Here is a 22,092-nt window from a genome sequence, read left to right on the forward strand (position 1 = left end):
CAAGTGCAGCAGTGTCACAACTGTGTCCCATGAGTGGTTATGGGACATTTCTCAAAACAAGAGCCCGGTAGTCAGATGTGCTTGGAAATGATGGTACGCCGCATTTCTCTCTCAGAAAAGTCACCCTATATATTAGCATTTTTAGCATATTTGATCTTTTTTGAGGATGAGCATTGCAAGGAAAACAGCTGGGAAAAACCAGCCCATAATGTGCCGTAATTTACCAACAAGTAACCCTATCCAAAAAAAGAAAGGCAGCCACTTTGAGCCAATTTCTTCTCGGTGGCCTCATGTTATTATTTTTTGTGATTGTCCTTATCTTTCTTAAGTATTTGTAATTAGCCACTTAACCATCCATTCCAGAATGTCTGTATTTTTTTCTGGATATCACATCAAGCTTTCCAGGCTGGAGTTTCCTGAATCTTGTTGTTGGGTTTTTTTCCTTCGTTTTGTAAATGCACAAATTACTTGCCCGAATCTAGGAGTCTTTCACCTCAACCAGGCACGTGATCTTTTCAGTGCCATCCGAAGCTGTTCTCCAATCATATTAAGCAAATTTTCTCAGGAATGCAGAGCCATATAGAAGATGGAAAGTCTTGCTGTCTCTCTGGAGGGAATTCTCTGTCAGCCTCCTTTCTTTTTCTGTAGTTCCCTGTCCAGTGCCACGCCTCTATCTGAGGCTGAGTCGACCCGCCTGTGTTCCCCCTGCCATGGTAAGCCTCTCAACAGCACCGTTAAATAACAAGAGCTTATCTTTTTATTCCTTTCATGAATCATTTGTGCTTGAATCAGAATTCTGTGCTTTGGGGATCCCCATCCAGCTTGAATCACTAGATCCCTGACCTTGGAATCATCCCTCTTTCCTCTAAACACCTGCCAACTGCTTTCCCCAAGCCTGAGTACATGCCCGGTTGTCCTGTGTCCCGTCCTTCCCTGCTGTGAACTCCAACGTAACGAGTGGTGTGGGGCGCATCCTGAACTGCCTGGTGCCTTGGCCGCCTCGTCTGCAAAATGAGGGGAATCAAAGGGTGTCACCCAGGACAGCGCCAGGCACGGAGTGAACCCGCAATATGGGTTGGATGTCATTACCGTTATTAATAAGGACATTATTAAAATCATACATTTAAATATTCCTTAAGGTTTATGTCATGAAACATGGCATGAGGCACACACTTTGACCGAAAAGAGAACTATTTCAAATATTTCGTGACTCTTAAGTGATCACCCATTAACTGACAAAATCCAAACTTTTTTTTTTTTTTTTCTTTTCGGTACGCGGGCCTCTCACTGTTGTGGCCTCTCCCGTTGCGGAGCACAGGCTCCGGACACACAGGCCCAACGGCCATGGCTCACGGGCCCAGCCACTCTGCGGCATGTGGGATCCTCCCAGACCGGGGCGCGAACGTGTGTCCCCTGCATCGGCAGGCGGACTCTCAACCACTGCGCCACCAGGGAAGCCCCCAAACATTTTTTAAAAGAAAAGGAAAAGTAGGGCTTCCCTGGTGGCTCAGTGGTTAAGAATCCGCCTGCCAATGCAGGGGACACGGGTTCGGTCCCTGGTCCGGGAAGATCTCACATGCCATGGAGCAGCTAAGCCCATGTGCCACAACTACTGAGCCTGTGCTCTAGAGCCCGTGTGCCACAACTACTGAACCCATGTGCCACAACTACTGAGCCCACGTGCCACAACTACTGAAGCCTGAGTGCCTAGAGCCCGTGCTCCGCAGCAAGAGAAACCACCGCAATGAGAAGCCTGCGCACCACAAAGAAGAGTAGCCCCCGCTCACCGCAACTAGAGAAAACCCGCGTGCAGCAACGAAGACCCAACGCAGCCAAAAATAAATAATTTTTTTAAAAAAAGGAAAGGAAAAGTATAGCCCACTGAAAATCTGCTTTTGTCAAATATCATTTTAGGTTTTTTTAAACATAGTTCTCTCATTTAAACCTCACAAGTTTTCAATGAGAGCATTGAAAGGCTCTTCTCCCCTTTCAGAGTCAGAAGATGAAGGTCCAGAGAGGTGAAGTAACTTGCCCAAAGTTGCTCAGCTAGTAAATGACAGGAAGGAAGTAATATCTAAGCCCACTGCCTACAGATTAATCCCATAGGTAAGCAAAGGCACGATTTCCCTGTGAAACAGAAAGGGAGTCCACCTGACAGCATGATCAGACAGACTGAAACAAGTTAGAGAGCCTTATATAGAGGGTGTTGATCACTAGATTCTCCCACAATTCACAGCCTGTGTAAAACAATGTCTGCTCTCCTTCCCCATTTCCCCCTCTCGGTGAGTCACAAAAGCATCCTTTGAATTTTGCCACCATCAACCAGGTGTGCTTGTGGAATGTCCTTGTCTAAGATGCTAAAATGTCTGGGTTGGAGACCCAAGGAGACCCAGGCACTGTCCCCCAGGGGTTCATCATAGTGTCACCAACCATGCCAGGGTAGGTCCCACTGGAAGGGCTCGCTCCTTCCCGATGATGACATTTCAAAGAAATGGCTTTCAGGTCCTTGAGAAAGACGCTCCTTGGTTGTAGGAGATACATGTAGGTCCCAAAGGGACAGAGGAAAGATTTACAGTCCCGAGCTTTTTGTGAAAATGCACTAAGAAAGGAAGGTCAAGAGTTGGCAGAACAAAGGTGAATTCTTTTGGGAGCCTTGAGTTTTTCCAGAGGGAGCTCAAGGGGGTGCTGGGTGGTCCCAGAGCTCAGCCTTAGGCTGCTGGCGACCACACTGTTGGGGGAGGTCTCTGAGTGCAGGGGATCAGGTGGGGTCATCTGTGCAGTTCTCAGTTCAGAACGCTGTAGCGCGTGTGTTTCACCGGGGCTCTGGGGCCCAGGGAGTCGTGTCTTCTGCTTCAAGGCAGAAGAGCTTTATCCCCACCAGGGAGCTGATTGCTACCCTGTGAGTAGAGAAAGTGGATCAGAGTTCTTGCGGCCGCTGCTATTTGTGTGTACCAGCAATCATGCCAGAAACCCAACTTGGAGGAAGACAGGAAAGGGTGAGACTTGGAAACCTCTGGATCCTCGAACAGCTGCTGGGTTTCCTCCTCACGCCTTCCGAGACAAGCGTGTGGGTCCCCGCAACGGTCAGGGGTTACCTTTGGATTGTGATGGTGAAAATAGCGTTACGGTCACTGTCAGCCAATCTGTGCCTGACAAGAACATGACGCAGCCCCTTGTCCCTGCAGAAATCGCCCCCTCCTGGATCGTGGCCGGGGTCCTGGGGGCCTCGGTGTGCACCGTCCTCCTGACGCTCACTGGCTGCTTCGTCTTGCTGCGGTGCGTTTACAAGAAGGCCAAGCATGCCATCCCCCCGAGGAATTCTCTTCCACAGCACCTGAAAGAGGTAGGTAGCAGGATGGAGCCAGGTGTGGATTCGGAAACGCTGACCGGAAGTTGTCCTTCTAAGTCAGGGCCGCCTAACTCAGCGCAGCGTGGTTTCCTGGAGAATGGCACGCACCTTGCACGCTGGTCCCATCCCTGGTGCCCCTCCAGGGAAGTCTGAGCTCATGGAACAGCCCTATGGGAGGGGGTAGAGGTTTGTTTACCGAATCCCGTCCTCCAACCTGCACGTTGTTCCTTCTCCGACCTTCCCTGCCCCGAGCCCCAAGTCATCAGGGAGCAAAGGTGATGGTCCTGGGACAGAAAGAGATAAAGCAGAGCTCGGAACAGAAAAGATGAGAGAGGGAAGACTGTAGGCTGAGTGCCAGCGAACAGCCATGGGCAGAGGATGGGAGGAGGGGCAAGTGCGGTTTCAGCTGTGGGATATCTGAGAGCGACTGAAATTACGGGATGTGTGTCCGAGACTTTAGGAAAGCAATTTTTTTTTTTTAAGAAAGCCATTTTCAAAAGGTTTGGGAAGAAGAAAGGATGTACCTGGATAGAGACTGTAGGATGGAAGTGACCTTAAGAAATGAAATCATCCTGCCTATACTCTCACACTTAGAAATGAAAATGTGCCAGGCTCAGCCCCAAATGATCCTGTCCTTGGTCTCATTCCCCAGGAAACAGGCTCTAAAATGGAGATTTGCATTCAGAAGTCTTAGTGGATGTAGCCTTGGGAGTAACACCTCTGCGGGAGAGAGGGCAGCAGGATGGGATGAGAGATACGATGCCATTCCTGAAGGGGCTCTGGAGCTGGAGTGGCTCTTTAGAGATGTCCAGGGCTGAGGCTAGAGGGCCCGCGGGCCCACATTACCCTTGGGCTGGGTGTGGGCGCCCCCAGGAAGGAGGTGTAACTAGATGTGGCAGCTCCTTCAGCCCCGGGAACCTTGGGGGAGACGCTCAGCGGGGAGGCAGCCCCACTCCCAGCAGCCAGGGGAGCAAGTTCCTCCTTCCTGAAGGACATCTGGGTGGCTCATTGCAGCGTCCACTCCAGCCCACCCCATAAACCACAGGGACCCACGGGCGCAGCTTCTCGAGGAGCTAAGTCGATCTCTTCCCCCGGTGAAGGTTACAAGAGGAAGGTTAATGGAGCAAGGTCCAGCCCCATCACTGCAGCTGGTCCCACGGGCACAAGTAACACCCGCTGCTCGGCTGTCCCTTCTAGAGGCCCCTCTCCCCTGACCAGCTGCTGCTGACATAGGTTACTGACCTGATGGGGTGACTCAGACCCTCCGCTCTGCGAGGACTGAGCCCCTGGTCACAGGACACCAGAGATCTGGGCACTTGTGCTTATCCACTTGCCATCAGAATTGGGCAGGGGAAGTCCCAATACCATGAGATGCCCCATCACCCAGCTGGGTGCCCCTTTTCTCCTCCTGATGACCCGTGTGGCGACTCCTTTCCTTGCTGGCTAGTTTCTTAGCACAAGGATCCTGGCATGACGAGGTGGCAGCTATCACTTAAAGTTCGATGGGATCCCTACTGTGTCTCCTGGTGGAAACGTCCCCCACTGGGACAGTAACTGGTTTAGGCTTTGAGACCAAGATTGGGATATTATGTAGATACTTATGTAACCACTGAAATGGCATCACTTACAACTCTAAAACCGTGCTTAACTCCTGAGCCATACAAAGAAACATGGTTTCGGCCCCTGGGCCATAGCTTGCTGACCCCTGCTCTGAGCTCACAGAGCCTAAGATTGCGTGGATACCAGTTCCCCAAGTGGGTCAGCGGGAGTGACGGCAGGCAGGGCCACTCCTACTTCTACCCCTTGGTCCCTGAGCCCCTGTACTCTACTTCTTGGGGACACGCTATCACATACTGTCATTGATTCTCAATGCATGCCCGGTGCTGGAGGACGATGGCTGGTCCTCACAGGGCACCGTCTCCAAGCTGGCACCACTCCCCAATCCCCCCCTACCCCCGTACCTTCAGTGGGCCAGCTGTCGTCCTTCCAGGCTGGCAGACGCTGGGTGGGTGGCCCCGCATACGATACCATCAGGGTATTGCACTCCTGGCCTCCTCTGCTGTCATGGGGTCCCATGGCCTGACGTGATGTAATGTGAGGTCTGTGTTAGTCAGCACGGGCCACCATAACAGAATTACCACACGCTAGGCGGCTTAAACCACAGACACGCATTGTCTCAAGGTCCTGGAAGCTGGAAGCCCAAGATGCAGGTGTCAGCAGGGTCAGTTCCTTTCAAGGGCTGTGAGGGAAAAGCCGTTCCCGGTCGTTCCCCAGGCTGCTGGTGGTTGCTGGCAACCTTTGGTTCCTTAGTTTGTAGAAGCATCCCCCCATCTCACCTTCATCTTCACATGGCGTTCTCCCATCTGTGTCCAAATCTCCTCAGGTCAGATCAGGGCCCACCCTAATGAGCTCCTTTAACTTGATTACCTCTGTAGGGACCTATCTCCAAATAAAGTCACATTCTGAGGCATGGACTCTGGAAGGGGCACCAGTGCACTCTGACTGGAGTTGACACCTGTTTCGGGAATGATCGGCTGTCCCTATCCTGCAGGGCCGTGGCCGGCACTGCTGAGGCCTGACAGAGCTCCACTGGCAGAGGGCCCGGCTCTGGGTCTCGGAATTCATATGTGGTCCAGAGACCTCCCCACCTGGAGCTGCTCCCACAGTCCATCCACACGCCTCTTTCCGGACTCCCTTGTGCTGGCCTTCCAGTCTCCCTTCCTCTGGCCCCTGACCACCAGCCTCGCCATCGGCCCCTGCCTTGGATTCCATGAGTACCTGATCTTGGACCACTTTTCTTTCCACACAAAGGGGATGACCAGATGCACGGCCCGGAGCTCTGCCTGTTGGGAGCTCCCCCCCCACTGCCATTCAGGGCCCCCAGTTGGGGCTTCAGTGCAGCTGTGGGCCATCTTTGGTTTGTGCCCATGTGCCATGCTGACCTCCCTGTGAGCCACGTTGGGCCTCTTCCCGCTTCTCCTGGTCGTGAGGACCTGTCCCCCGGCGCGGTCATGGTGTGAACAGAGGCAGATGTGCTGGTGCAGAAGGGGTAGGTGCAGGGGAGGCCGGGCCGCCTGCACGTGTGCCCTCTGACCCCACCTCAGGACCTGGTGGGTCTGACAGGCCTCGTGAGGGTCACTTCTAGGTGGCACGGTCACCTGGTGTCCTGTGGCCCAAGGCTCTGTCTCTCCCAAGTCCCCATGGCCAATACTCCCAGAGCTGTTTTCAAACAGGGTATAATTCTCGGCTGCAGGTGGCCAGCCTGGCCTCAGAACTGTAGTGGTCACACAGTGACGCTCCTCTTGGGATTTGCCATAAACTCCACTCAGCCTCTTTTCCCACCGCAGACCCTCCAAGGATCTGCCAGGTCTCACGGCCTCTTCATGTTCACTGGGTTCAGCTGAGATGTCACTGGGAGGTGAGGCCGGGCCTCTGTACCCCAGCATCAGCCGGTGTGAGGTGTGGCTAGGACGGCTTGCTCCAAAGCCCGTACCCTCTTTGGGGCCCTTTCCTGCTCCAGGCCCCCCTCAGAGCCGGCAGCCTTCTGTATCACTCACACCAGGAGCCATATTCCTGGTGTGGAATGTGCTGCCCCACCCCCAGAACCCAGAGGCCCACCTCGCATCGTGCTTCCCTGGTAGGGGTGGCGGGTAAGACACAATAACGGTCCCTTCCTTTGGAGAGGATGTCTTGGCATTCCCTATTCCGTGGGATCCCTAAAACTGATGTGACAGGTCCCTGACTCTTCACAGGGTGACTCCCCCACCCTCTGAAGTGCGTCTCTTAGGGAGGCCTTGCCACTTCTTGCTTTCCTGGGCCTGTTAATGTGTTGTCGTGGTAACTGAGGTCGGGCCTTTGTTCTCACACCAGCCAGTCCATTGTCCGGGCGGCCCCTGGGAAGGACTCGTACAAGGCAGCTCCCTTCTGCGGAGGGCAGTTCCTGGACAGGGACTTGGCTGGGAGCTGTTTCAGCTCCAGTGAACAAGTGTGGGCAGCACAGCTCCTGACATGGATAGAACGTGGACCGCGTGACTGTAGGCAAGAGACTCAGAGCGGCCAGAACCTTCTAACGAGAGTGCCAGGGAGACTGCAGCAGCAGGATGAGACGTGCATCTTCTAGAGGTGCACTTCTGAGAAGCCTGTTCGCAGCAGGAAGAACACATGGGCGGGCCCTTCGCTCAGCGTAGGAGGTGTTCTGTAAGTGGGGAGCCGAGAGGAAGCCAAACTGTGTACCTGCTTTTTGCTTCTGGCTTCACCATCAGAGGGGCTCATCACACAGGAAAGGACAGATGGGACAGTGTGGGACCAGGCAAACCAAAGCCAGAGGCGAGTTTAATTAAGGGGTCAGTTGGCAGGAGCTCTGGCCTCCCAGGCTAGAAGACTTGGCAGGCTTGACTGTGGGCCAGTGAGAAATATGGGTGGGCGGGGGAGGCTGGAGAGGGGCCAGCGGAGTGAGGGCGAAGGAAGTGCCAGGAACCCATGAGCAGATCAGGGTCCTCAGATCATGAAATTCTCCAGTTTGACTCAAAATGCAGAGAATTCATTAACCCTGGCCCAGAGGCTAATTTTGAGTTGAGGGAGATTTGCTGGAGATGGAGACTTTTAGCTGAAAAAACCATAGGGAGGTTTACCCACCACGGATACTCTGAGCCTGCCGCCAGCCTGCTCTTCGCTTTCTTGACACTTAGCGCGTCTTGCTTTGTTCTCTCCTCTCCTGTCTCCCAGGAGAGTCAAGGGTAGCTTCCAGTCTGTTCCTGTGGCTCCACTGGATCCGAGCATTTGGGGAGGTCCCTCCTCTCCGCAGCTACCGCCTTTGCACAACGGATCTGGGCAAAATTCCTGACCCCTGCCTTTCCCTTCGGTTGGCTGGTGGGGGTGGGGGAGGGTAGAATTTAGGTTAAGTCATCTCAGAGGGCTGAGGTATGGAAATTACTTTCAGAAGGCTTAACTGATCCCTTAAAGGTGGAACCAACTGAGGGGAAGAAGTTAAAAATGAATGCCACGCTTTAAGGAATGTTTCTGCACCTCGTCCTGAAGATTTAAGAGCCTCGGTGAACCTACAAGGATGAAAAGTGGAGAATGTGCACTCAGCAGATATTTCAGGAAACGTACATAGGGATCTTCATGGTTGAAGTGTTGGAGTGACAAGGATGATTAGACTCTGGTTCCTGTCTGTAACTAGCCCGTCTGCTGGGAGGGACACACCATGAGTCATCGTTCGTAAAACGGGCTAGATGGAAACAAAGCACATAGATTTTAAATTTGCTGGTAGCCACAGTTATTTTTAAAGTAAAAAGGAACAGAGGAAATTAATAATACATTTTATGCAACCCAGTATATCCCAAATATCATTTCAGCATGCACTCAATTACTTTTCTCAATTGTTGAAATATTTACATTCTCTTTTTCACACGAAGTCTTCAAAATCAGGTATGTGTTTGACACCTCCAGCACACGTAGATCCAGACCAGCCAGGTTTCAAGTGGCTGGTGGCTGCCACACTGGATGCCACGGAGCTGGCTGAAACAAAGGGACACACAGGCTGCTGGGGAGCCCCAAAGAGGGCCCCCAACTCAGCCTGAGGACGCACAGGAGACTAGCTGTTATTCCAAGACACATCTACCCCGTGCTCACAGCATCCCTGCTTCCTAGAGGCAAGGATGCCCAGGCGGCATCAGCCCCACAGCTTTGGAATCATCCTAAAAGTCTCCCTCTGGGTTTACAAGAGGAACTCTCAGAGGGGGACCTGTGATCACTTAGCAAATGAGATGCAGGTTTATTGTCGCATTTTTTAAATTGTGGTAAAATACACATAACATAAAATTTACCACCTTACCCACTTTTAAGCGTCCAGTTCAGTGGTATTAAGTACACTAACATTGTTGTGGAACCATCACCACCTTCCAGTCACAGGACTCCTTTCATCTTGCAAGGCAGAAACTATCCGATAAACAAACCTCCCCATCTCCCTTCTCCCCCTGGCCCCGGCCACCACCATCACTTTCCGTCTGTGAATTTGCCTCGTCTAGGCACCGCGTGTAAGTGGAATTATGCACCATTTGTCCTTTTCTGTCTGGCATATTTCACTTAGCGTAAGGTTCACCCATGTTGTCACATGTATCAGCTTCATTACATTTTGAGGCAGAAAATATTCTGTTGTATGGCTAGACCACGTTCTGTTTATCCAGTCCTCCATGGATGGGCCCTTGGACCGCTTCCATCTTTGTCTATTGTGAATAATGTTGCTCTGAAGACGGGTATATATATATGTATATATATATATATATATATATATATAGAGAGAGAGAGAGAGAGAGAGAGAGAGAGAGAGAGAGAGGGAGCTGAGGCCCTGCTTTCAGTTCTTATGGGTGTATACCCAGAAGTGGAATTGCTGGATCATATGGTAATTCTATTTTTAGTTTTTTGAGGAAGTGTCATACTGTTATTGTCACACTTTTTTAAAACAGCGTTTTCCAGCCAGGAGTTCTGTATAGAGCTGTGAGCCCAGAAAAAGAAATGGGGAAATTTGATAAGTAACTCTTTTTTTTCCCCTGCAGTTTCTGAACCACCCTCATCACAGCACACTTCTCTTATTCTCCTTCCCACTGTCTGATGAGAATGAAGTTTTTGACAAACTGAGCGTCATCACAGAAGTGTGTGAAAGCCACAAGCCGAACCTTGGGGCGGGCTGCAGCCTTAGGACCTTGTCTGGGCAGGGCTCCTCTGAGCTGGCCTCCAAGGAGGAAACACATTCAGCCGGGCACAGCGACCCCCTCCTTCTCACGCCTGCCTCTGAGGGTGATCAGAGCGACCGACAAACAAGGGCTGAGACCAGCTGAGTAACCCCCAGATTGAGAACCTCAGATGCTGGGACAACGTCCACACCACCAAGGAGCTGGATTTTAAAGGCTCACTTGGCACAAGTACTCCATCTTGGGAACTAGCCACCTTATAAAGGCCTTAATGATTTGAAAAAATAGCCACTGAAGGTGTGATTTTCAGCCTCATGTGCTCACTCAATATAAAAAAGTTCCAGGGAATTCCCTGGCGGTCCAGTAGTTAGGATTCGGTACTCTCAGTGCTGGGGCCTGGGTTCAATCCCTGGTCGGGGAACTAAGATCCCACAAGCCACACGGCCCAACAAACAAAACGAAAAACAAGTTTTAAATGGTGAGAAACAGAAATATTTAAAATGAGGAATAAAAACCAAGATGCTGTAAAACCTGACCAGAGTGCCGATAGACTGATGTGAAAAATGGCCTCGACTCAAAAGTAACCGTCAGCAAACACTGTACATGTACAGAGCACAGACTTTGTGGATTCTCAGGGACACTTTGACTGGATTTACTTTTCTATGAGGACACATTTTATGTATATAATGCTGGTGCTCAATTAAAGTCTTATTCTCCGTTTAATCCGTGTGCGTTCGTTTAATGACACTACATCTGTGTGATTGTCAGATTCAACCAGGCTCTCGTGTGCCATCTTTAATGTTCATTGATTCAGCGGATGTTCCTTAGTCCCTGCCTGCTGTCAGCCAGGGACTGTGCCAGGCACAGGGGCCCGACAGCATCTGGGAAGCTTCAGAGAACAGAAGGCCCTGGGCTTTGAATTCTACCTCGGACGCTTATTAGCCTGTAACCTCTCAGTTTCCTCATCTGTACCTGGGGATGTAAGAATTAGTGACACTTGGTGAAAAATGCCCACCCCAGTGCCAGCACATAGTAGTCACTCAATAAACGGTAGCTGGCCTTACCAGCTACATAATCTCATGGGTGTGACTGACTTCACAAACCTCGGTCAGCAACAAATGTCCTAGCAGACAAAGCAGATCCATCAGAAGTCCCCAGAATAGAAAAACCACTATTTGAAATAATTTGACATTTTTTAAAAGAGACAACATGGGGGAAAAGATCAGAAGTTTGTTGACCCGTTCAGTATTTTTAAATTTCTTTCAATAATGTGAGGGAGAGATCACCATGTTTTGTGTTCTTAGTGCCCCTGATTCTGATCTGGGGCTAGTCTTATGACAAGGGAGAAATTAATTCTCTTCCCCAGTTCAGCTCTTCCTCCCTGAAGGAGGTGTGACAGGAGGGCTGTCAAGTTGTACACATGTAGATGCATCTGACTTGGGAGAGAAGGAAAGGAGATACCCTGTTAGACCCAAACGGTCTACGAGGGATTCCAACTCGCCCAAGAACCGCCAAGAGTCGAGAGCCGCTGCAACACGCAAGAGGTTTATTAGGAGCCGATGCACCGGGGTTCCCTGAACCTCACGCAGGAGGCCGATGGGGAACCCCTAAAAGCGGAATCACATACTTTTTATAGGTTTATTTACTCATAGGGCGGGTATATTCTCACAATGATTGGGTAAATGTGGTGACTTTTGAATTCATTGGCTTAGGAACTTTTGTCCCACCTTCTGGCCGTTATAGTTGTTTGTTCATTGTGGCGGTTAGGGCGTATACCTGTTACGGGCAACTGGAAAATTACCCGCTGTCTGGCAAGTCCCCATCAACTGAAAAACTCCAAGAATTGGTTTCGATAGGGAGAAGGAGTGGCGCACGATAGGGAGAAGAATTGGTTTCGGTAGGGAGAAGGAGTGGCGCACGATAGGGAGAAGAATTGGTTTACGGGAACAAGTGAGGGGGTGGAAAGTCCCTAAAGGCCCCACATTCCCCCCCCCCCTTTTTTTTTGTAACTAATTTCAATCATGGAATTTCAGTTTCTTTTTGTGAGTTTTGGTATTGTTGCCTTAGCATTAAAACTTGTACCGTACTAATGCGTTCTCTAATAAAGGCTATCAGGCGATTCAGAATGTATGGTCCAAAAGTTAAGAGCAACAATAAAATAATGAGGGGCCCTAACAAGGTGGAAACTAAAGTAGTAAGCCAGGGAGATTTATCAAACCATGATTGGAACCACCCTTTTTGATTTTCCCTTTTCTGTTGTCTTTTGTCCAGGCGCTCCCTAACTTTGTCCATAGTTTTGGTAATAGCCCCAGAATGATCAATATAAAAACAGCATTCTTCTTTTAGTGCAGCACATAGTCCGCCCTCCTTAAGGAACAGCAGATCTAATCCCCTCCTGTTTTGCATTACCACCTCTGAAAGCGAGGTGAGGGATTCTTTTAACTGAGTTATGGAACTTTCTAACGCCCGGAGGTCAACATCTACAGCTTGTCTTAAGGCATCATAATAGTGGGGTTGTTGAATGAGGGCTGTTGCACCTGTTCTTACCCCGGCTGCCATTCCTAGTCCTAGGAGTACAGCCAGGGTGAGTGTTATGGGTTTCCTCTTAAACCTTCTTCTGCCCTCATATTCATCTAGAAAGGATGAATCTGAATGATAAATGAGTCTGGGGACTAGCTGAACTAACACACAAAAATCGGTTGAAGCTTTAAGGACCTCTAAAGGAATGCAGGGGGTCAATCCTGTGTTACATGCCCACCATCCATCCGGAGGAGGGAGGAGATACCCTGAGCCCTGTGGGAGGCTTAAATTGGCACAAAGATGTCGGTGGGACGAGGGGGGCGTTCCTACACATGTACCGTTTCCTAATACCGAGGCCAGGGTCAATTTATTATTTTCTTCTTGTTTCCATCGACATTGATCTGGAGTGTTAACATTATTATAATTAGAATTATATCCTATAGCATCATAATAAGGGGGAGGAGCAGCATAGCAAAGCCAACATGATTTGGTAGCCTCCGGGTTTGTGGCATTTAAAACCTCAAAAGCCGCCTGGACCAATGAGAGCATTCGGTCCCGGGGGGTCTTGGGCTTGATTGTCATTCCTTTTGGCTCAAAAGTTTGGTTTCTTATCTCTGGTAACGCTGTGGGAGGGGCCAAAGGTAGCAAAGAGTGCCCTATCTCAGGGTTGGGGCCTATAGGAACTGGAGTAGGGGTTTCAATTTTTAGTTTGATGGTCATTAGTAATCCATCATCATATCCTTCTTTATAAAACCTGATTCCCCATGAATGGCCATTTATCCAGTTTTTTATCTTTTTTTCCTGGTTCACTAAAAGAAATCTTAAGGGGATGGCACCATTTAGTACATTCAGGCCTATAAGTTAAGGGGTTGGTTGGGTGTGTATAATTGGCTGTCACCTTAATAAAGTCCCAGCCAGAGGTGGGCTTCCAATAGGTGTCTCCTGTGGTTTCATATCCCCAGCTTTTGCAATAAAAGTTTTCAGTTCCTCCATATTTATAATTAAGGGACCTGTGGCGATGGAACCCGGGGCATATGTAGAAAGCAGGAGCTCTGAGCCCAGTCCTCCGAATCCCGTTTTTGCAACCCTTTCCGGAGGAATCAGCTCTAGTTGATAAAATTTTTGGAACATTATGTTGATCATAATAGTCTTCTAAATCCCAACCGGGAGCCCCTATGGCCAGTTTACAAACATCAGGAAAAAGGTTTGGCCACCAGGTCCATGGGGGAGCGATATTGCTAACAGACCATATTACATCTCCAGTCTGGGAAATTACCTGCCAGGTTAAACGCTGGGGCAGGTGAGGACTAAAATTACTCACAGTCAGTAGGGGTAACAAAGTTAAAGTTATAAGTCTGATGATCGCAGAAGCTTGAGCTTGAGCGGGTTGCTGGTCTTTTGGGCTCGCCATTCCGATGTTGCAGATGCTGGTGCGGCCTTCACGTGTGAAGCGTGGATCCACGCAGCGATGCCGTCTACCTTTATAGCCGTGGGGGTGGTGAGCAGGACGATGTATGGTCCTTTCCACCGAGGCTCTAGAGTCTGGGTTCGGTGCCGACGGACGTACACGGAATCTCCGACTTGGAAGGGATGAGCCTCTGCTGGTGTTCCTGGTCGGTAAGCCTCTGCCAGCTGGGACCACACCTCCTTTTGGACCAACTGGAGTCCCAACAGCCTAGCATATAAGTCAGTGTTATTCTGGCAGTCAGGACTTAATTTTTCCCTTAGCGTAAGAAGAGGAGGTGGGGCCCCGTATAGTATTTCAAATGGAGTAAGATAATAGCGGGAGGGGGTATTTCTAGCCCGGAACAGGGCTAAGGGAAGGAGCACCGTCCAATCTGTACCGCCAGTCTCTATGGACAATTTAGTTAGGGTCTCTTTTAGAGTTCTATTCATTCTCTCTACCTGTCCTGAACTCTGGGGTCTATAGGCACAATGTAATTTCCAATCAGTCCCCAGGTATTTGGCCACACCCTGACTTACCTGGGCGACGAAGGCGGGACCATTATCTGATCCTATTACCTTTGGTGCCCCGAACCGGGGGAAAATTTCTTCTAAGATCTTTTTGGCCACCACAGTAGCTGTCTCCTTCTTCGTCGGGAAAGCTTCTACCCATCCTGAGAAGGTATCTATAAAAACTAGAAGATACCTGTTACCGTACCTTCCAGGGCGTATTTCAGTGAAGTCGACCTCCCAATAGGCTCCTGGGCGGTCTCCTCTGAGCCTTTTTCCGACCTCAAGTTTTCCTTTATGGGAGTTTACCTGTTGGCATGGAATGCACTCTCGTGCAATCTGCTCAGCTAATTTAGTTAGTCCAGGGGTATCATAACCTGTCTTGTGTAGTAGGGACACCATCTTTTTGGTTCCCAAGCGTGTCCATCTGTGAATCTGTTGTAGCATGGATTTTGCTTGTTGAGGAGATAATGTTCCTTTAGTTATGGCTGGGGTAATTGTTCCCCTATCATTTGGTTTCCCAGGACTCTCATCTGATAGTTCTAGTATGATTTCCCGTAGAGCCACTTCTCGTGCCACCCTATCTGCCATGTTGTTGCCTCTTGTCACCGGGGTATTGTCCTTCTGGTGTCCGGGGCAATGAATGATGCTGACTTTAGTGGGGAGCATGAGGGCAGCTAGCAGTGCCACTATTTCTTCTTTGTTTTTAATTTCTTTGCCCGCCGAGGTGAGCAACCCTCTTTGTTGGTAAATGGCCCCATGGACCTGGGCGGTAGCAAATGCGTATCTACTGTCCGTATAGATGTTTACCTTTTTGTTTTCTGCTAGTTCCAATGCTCTAGTCATGGCGATTAGTTCAGCCCGTTGGGCCGATGTCCCTTGCGGTAATGTGGCTGCCCAGATGACCTCTTTCCCGTCTACCACGGCTGCTCCCGCCCGACGCTTACCTTCCTCTAGGAAACTGCTTCCGTCAGTAAACCAGGTAACGTCGGCGTTGGGGAGGGGCTGATCCATCAAGTCTGGTCTGCTACCGTGTGCTGCAGCCAGTACTTCCTGACAATCATGGATGACGGTAGTGCTTTCCAGGTCAGGGTCGGGTAGCAAGGTGGCCGGGTTGAGTCCTGTGGCTGAGGTAAACTTAATACGATCTGAGTTTAACAGCAGGGCTTGGTAATGAGTCATCCTGGCATTTGTTAGCCATCTGTCGGGTGGCTGGCGAATTACACTTTCTAATGCATGGGGGGCTGTTATCGTTAGGTTCTGCCCCAAAGTCAGTTTGTCAGCATCTTTGACCAAAGCGGCCACCGCGGCGATTATTTTTAAGCAGGCGGGCCATCCTGCTGCCACAGGATCCAATTTCTTTGATAGGTACGCAACCGGGCGATTCCAGGGGCCCAGTTTCTGAGTTAGTACTCCCTTTGCAATACCTTTATTCTCGGCCACGTACAGATGAAAAGGCTTAGTGATCCTTCCCCCGTTCCTTTTTTTAGGGCATTCTCTTGCCCAATGACCTTTTTCTTTACAGTAGGCACATTGGTCCTTGTCTAATGGCCGCCTTCTATCCGTTGTTCGCCCTTCCTGTCTATTTCTGTCTCTACTGTTTCCTCCTCTGACTACAGTGGCCAGTATCTTACTCAAATGTCTTTCTTGCCTCTTATCTCATCTTACCTCACGAGCCTCTTGTTCCTTCTGCTTTCTTTCTTCTTCTGTCTCCCTCTTATTATATACCTTATCTGCCTCTTTTACTAAGTCCTGAAGGGAGAAACCTTGTAGGCCATCCAGCCTTTGTAACTTCTTTCTAATATCAGGGGCCGCCTGGTCAATAAAGGCCATTGCTATGGTGGCCTTATGTTCCTCAGAGGTTGGATCATAAGGAGTGAATCGTCTAAAAGCCTCCATTAAGCGTTCTAGGAACACGGTTGGCGATTCCTGGGGCCCCTGAGTTACCTCTCTTACCTTAGCCAAATTCGTGGGGCACCTGGCCGCTCCATGGAGACCCGCCACCAGAGCCTGGCGATACATTTTCAGGTGCTCCTTACCTTCCGGGGTATTAAAGTCCCAATTCGGCCTGACGAGTGGAAAACCGGCGTCAATCTCGTTAGGCAACTGGGTAGGTTGTCCATTGGCGCCTAACACATTCTTTTTAGCCTCCAGGAGAACCCGTTGCCTCTCCTCAGTTGTGAGGAGAGTCTGGAGGAGCTGTTGACAATCATCCCAGGTGGGTTGGTGGGAGAAGACAAGAGACTCTATTAAAGCAGTAAGAGCCTGTGGGTTTTCAGAGAAAGTAGGGTTATGCATCTTCCAATTATAAAGATCTGCAGAGGAAAAGGGCCAGTATTGAAGGGGCCTATTCCCGTGGTTATCGGGGGGGCCATATTCTCTAAGGGGTAAAGCAGTAGAATCCGGGGAAACAGCCCTCCGGCTTCTGGTGCCTGCCGAGGGACCCCCCCTTTCCGCCATAACAGGTGGCCCTACTGGTGCGGAGGGTTGTGAAGCTGGGGGTCCTAGGGGCGACATGGGATTTAGGGCCGGAGGATAAGGAGGTGGGGAATCTAGAAGAAGCAAATCAGACTGCAGGTCAGGATATATCGCCTTTGGCGGGTCCGGGGCAGCAGATGACTTTTCCGTGTCTGGGGTTTTCTTCAGGGCCAATATCTCCGATTGTGCTGGAGCGCATGCAGACGTGCCTGTTGAGGAAACAAAGGGCCGGACCCACGGAGGCGGGGAGAGAACTAGATCTTCCCAGACCAGGATATATGGTATCTGGTCTGGGTGTCCGTGGGGTCCTGTGTTAAAGACCCTAGACTTGACTAGCCCAACCTTATCTAACAAAAAAGATCCTTCGGGTGGCCACCCTGTCTGAAATGTAGGCCACTCAGAGGTACACAGCGTTTGCCATTTTCCTTTCCTTACTTCTACCGAAAGGTTGTGGGCCCTAGCCCTAACTTCGGTCCAGTGGCTTAGGGTAAGAGAAAGAGGAGTCGTCATAGTTTGTCCCATTGTCGTCCGTCAAAAGAAAGATAATAGTACAGAAAAACAATAAAATTTCAAAAGACACACATTGATATTGCCGCCGCGAACTTAAACCCGAAACCAACTCAAATTCAGATGGCAGCTTATATAACCTGCCAGAACCAGATGAAGGGGAGACAAAATTTGTTTCTCCTTCCAGATGGACCACCAGGGCGTCCCCCGGGGCCCGTGGACACCAGCTTTCGGCACGTCTGCCTAGCCAGGAGTCCAATACAGATTCCACAGCAAGCCGGTTCGCACGGCTTTTTCCTAATGGCGGCTAGCAACAAACAAACGACAAACAAACAGACAATTGGGCTCGAGCCTACCTGATACCTCCGACTCCCGATGTTCTTGTGACCCGGGGGCGAGTGGGGATCCCGGACGAGCCCCCAGATGTTAGACCCAAACGGTCTACGAGGGATTCCAACTCGCCCAAGAACCGCCAAGAGTCGAGAGCCGCTGCAACACGCAAGAGGTTTATTAGGAGCCGATGCACCGGGGTTCCCTGAACCTCACGCAGGAGGCCGATGGGGAACCCCTAAAAGCGGAATCACATACTTTTTATAGGTTTATTTACTCATAGGGCGGGTATATTCTCACAATGATTGGGTAAATGTGGTGACTTTTGAATTCATTGGCTTAGGAACTTTTGTCCCACCTTCTGGCCGTTATAGTTGTTTGTTCATTGTGGCGGTTAGGGCGTATACCTGTTACGGGCAACTGGAAAATTACCCGCTGTCTGGCAAGTCCCCGTCAACTGAAAAACTCCAAGAATTGGTTTCGATAGGGAGAAGGAGTGGCGCACGATAGGGAGAAGAATTGGTTTCGATAGGGAGAAGGAGTGGCGCACGATAGGGAGAAGAATTGGTTTCGATAGGGAGAAGGAGTGGCGCACGATAGGGAGAAGAATTGGTTTACGGGAACAAGTGAGGGGGTGGAAAGTCCCTAAAGGCCCCACAACCCCATTATTCATCCAGTCCCTGCCTAAACCCCTCTTCATATGTTTGAGGAATCTCCATCTTGGCAAGTGTGAAGGGACTCAAAATGCCACCTGCTCTTTTCCAGCCCCCTTGCTGCTGGACTATAGGCACACAACCGGGGCTCCAGCCCAGCTTTCAGTTGGAAGATGGGGAGGTGGGTGCAGGGCAGCAGTAGAGGCAGGGGTTCTGGTAGAAGCATCCAGTAGCCAGGGGGAACTAGCATCAGCAACAGACTCGGTCTGATTTGGACATTGTTCCTGCCTGCGTCCTCCCGAGGCTGTTCCTCCAACCCTTCCTGAGATTCTGTGAGCTCCCCAAGATCAGGTTGAGACACTCGCTTCCTGCTTCTATCAGCCAGAGTCAGTTTCCAGTGGGTGCAACTAAAACCCCGAGCAGGCCTCCAAAAGCAAAACAGAGTGGATGTGGATCTCCCAGTCCTAAAAGCCCACCCAGGCGGGCACAGGAGTAAGACAGGAGTGAGCCATCACATCTCTGCATGATTCCTCAGCAGAGGGATTTTCAGCAACACCTGTCCCCCAGGGCTGGGAGATCCTGGAGGCCTTCTGGGGACCAGCTGAAGCCTGAGAGTGACTAGCTGGAGACTGCAGGTGTAACAACCTCCTACCAAGAGTGGGAGACACGGTGCGGCTAAGACGGGGGCGAGGAAAGGCACAGGCCCTCCAGGGCCGGGAGCTGACCCGAGGTGCTGCCCTGGCCCGCCCCATATTTTGTGTTGTGGGAGTGGAATCAGAGGCATCTCAGCCACCAGGGTCTCTAGCCACACTGGGAGATGCACTGTCCACTGTCTGAGTGCCTCCCCCACTCCCGCGGCATACATCCCCAACTCCCACCACTGATGGATGTTTGCTGAGGTCTCCCTCGTATTCCATCCTCCTCATGACTCCGTGTGTCTCTTGATCGCCTCTTTAATGATGAAATCTGCTCATGTCTCTGCACGATGAATATAAGAAGGAGACATGTCTACCATTTGGCCTCCACGATGTCAGCAATCTTAGGGAACTACATCTAGACTTCCCTGTCCCGCAGGATGGCAATTTCCCTGACCCTCAGATGAAGTCAACTAAAATGCTGGATGTTATGTTAAAAAAAACAACACTTCAGATGTTTCCTAGCAAGGAAGGAAGGAATATTCAGAGGCCGAAACCTAGAGAAGTTTGTCAAGTACCACCTTTCACCTTGAGGGCATTTGACAAACCCTGTAGATGTCAGCCCCTCACAAGGACTCAGGGGACGGAAGACAAAGCTCTGGGCTCACTCAAGGTGGGACATAAAGGAGGCCTCCCCATAAATCTGAAATCCCAACGAGCGTCCACTATCCTGTAGAAGGTGAACCAGGAATAAGTGAATCCCATCCCACCCTTATATCAGTTTCCTGTGGCTGCCATAATAACGTGTCACAAAATTTGTGACTTAAAGCAACAGAAACTTATTCTCTCACAGTTCTGGACTTCAGAAGTCCAAAATCAGTATCACTAGGCTGAATTTAATGTGTCGAAAAAGTCTTCAGAGTTTCTAGGGGACAACCTGTTCCTGCCTCATCCAAATGCCGGCATTCCTTGGCTTGCGGCAGCATCACTCCAATCTCTGCCCCATAATCATATCACCTGCTCTTCCTCTGTATGTGTGTCTCCCTCTGCCTCTCTCTGATAGACACTTGTGATTGCATTTAAGGCCCCCACAGATAATTATCCGGGATCACTTACCCAACTCAAGATCCTTAATTTAATCGCATCTGCAAAGACCCTTTTCCCAAATAAGGTCACATTCACAGATGCCAGAGACTAGGACCTGGTACTTTTGAGGGTCATTATTCAGCCTACTACACACCCTCGCCAGGGGCTACAAGTGAACCTTTTTGGTTTCGGTTTTATTTCTGAGTGGAGAGGCAAGATAGTATCTTTCCTGAGAAGTTACAATCTCAAAACTAGGTTTGTAGCCCCAAATCACACTTTCTGGGTGGTCAAATAAGACTTCAGCATTGGGCTTCCCTGGTGGCACAGTGGTTGAGAGTCCGCCTGCCGATGCAGGGGACACGGGTTCGTGCCCCAGTCTGGGAAGATCCCACATGCTGTGGAGCGGCTGGGCCCGTGAGCCATGGCCACTGGGCCTGTGTGTCTGGAGCCTGTGCTCTGCAATGGGAGAGGCCGCAACAGTGAGAGGCCCACGTACTGCCAAAAAAAAAAAAAAAAAAAATCTATAAACAATAAATGCTGGAGAGGGTGTGGAGAAAAGGGAACCCTCCTATACTGTTGTTGGGAATGTAAATTGATACAGCCACTATGGAGAACAGTATGGAGGTTCCTTAAGAAACTAAAAATAGAACTACCATACGACCCAGCAATCCCACTCCTGGGCATATACCCTGAGAAAACCATAATTCAAAAAGATACATGCACCCGATGTTCATTGCAGCACTAGTTACAATATTCAACAATAGCCAGGACATGGAAGCAACTTAAATGTACATCAACAAAGGAATGGATAAAGAAGATGTGGTACATATATACAATGGAATATTACTCAGCCATAAAAAGAAATGAAATTGAGTTATTTGTAGTGAGGTGGATGGACCTAGAGACTGTCATACACAGTGAAGTTAAGTCAGAAAGAGAAAAACAAATATATATTAACGCATATATGTGGGATCTAGAAAAATGGTATAGATGAACTTATTTGCAAAGCAGAAATAGAGACACAGATATAGAGAACAAATGAATGGATGCCAAGCGGGAGAAGAGGGGAAATGGAGGGTGGGATGGATTGGGAGATTGAGATTAACATATATACACTACTATGTATAAAATAGATAACTAATGAGAACCAACTGTATAGCACCGGGAACTCTACTTGGTGCTCCATGGTGACTTAAATGGGAAGGAAATCCAAAAAAGAAGGGATATATGTATAGCTGATTCACTTTGCTATACAGCAGAAACTAACACAACATTGTAAAGCAACTATACTCCCATAAAAAATATTAAAAATTTAAAAATTAAAAAGAAATAAAATTTTTAAAAATTAAAAAAAAAGGGGGCTTCCCTGGTGGTGCAGTGGTTGAAAATCTGCCTGCCAAAGCAGGGGACATGGGTTCGAGCCCTAGTCTGGGAAGATCCCACATGCCGCGGAGCAACTAGGCCTGTGAGCCACAACTACTGAGCCTGTGCGTCTGGAGCCTGTGCTCTGCAACAAGAGAGGCCACTATAATGAGAGGCCCTGCACACTGCAATGAAGAGTGGCCCCTGCTCTCCGCAACTAGAGAAAGCCCTCGCACAGAAACAAAGACCCAACACAGCTAAAAATAAATAAATAAATTTATTTAAAAAAAACCAAACAACCTAGAAGAATAAATAAGCAAAGTGGAAATAAGCAATCCCAATAAAGATTTCAAAGTAATATCATAAAGATGATCAACAAACTCTGGAGGACTTCCCTGGTGGTCCAGCGGTTAAGACTCTTCATTCCCAGTGCAGGGGACCCGGGTTCGATCCCTGGTTGGGGAACTAGATCCTGCATGCCGCAACTAAGAGTCTGCATGCCACAACTAAAAGATCCCACATGCTGC

The 22,092-nt window shown here is 49.7% G+C and overlaps 1 protein-coding gene across 2 annotated transcripts in view; it reads left to right on the forward strand.

Annotated features, from left to right (window-relative positions):
- Positions 1-10,764, forward strand: part of LOC116752781 (interleukin-10 receptor subunit beta-like) — a 49,099-nt gene extending 38,335 nt beyond the window's left edge. For both annotated transcript variants that reach the window (XM_032629671.1, XM_032629672.1), the window contains exons 13-14: positions 3,186-3,343; positions 9,907-10,764. In XM_032629671.1, the coding sequence (XP_032485562.1) occupies positions 3,186-3,343; positions 9,907-10,188 (440 nt within the window). In that variant the 3' untranslated portion in view covers positions 10,189-10,764. The remainder of the gene's footprint in view (positions 1-3,185; positions 3,344-9,906) is intronic.
- The last annotated feature ends 11,328 nt before the right edge of the window (positions 10,765-22,092 follow it).

This window comes from Phocoena sinus, chromosome 4, assembly GCF_008692025.1.
Source record: "Phocoena sinus isolate mPhoSin1 chromosome 4, mPhoSin1.pri, whole genome shotgun sequence".
Taxonomy (NCBI): Eukaryota; Metazoa; Chordata; class Mammalia; order Artiodactyla; family Phocoenidae; genus Phocoena; species Phocoena sinus.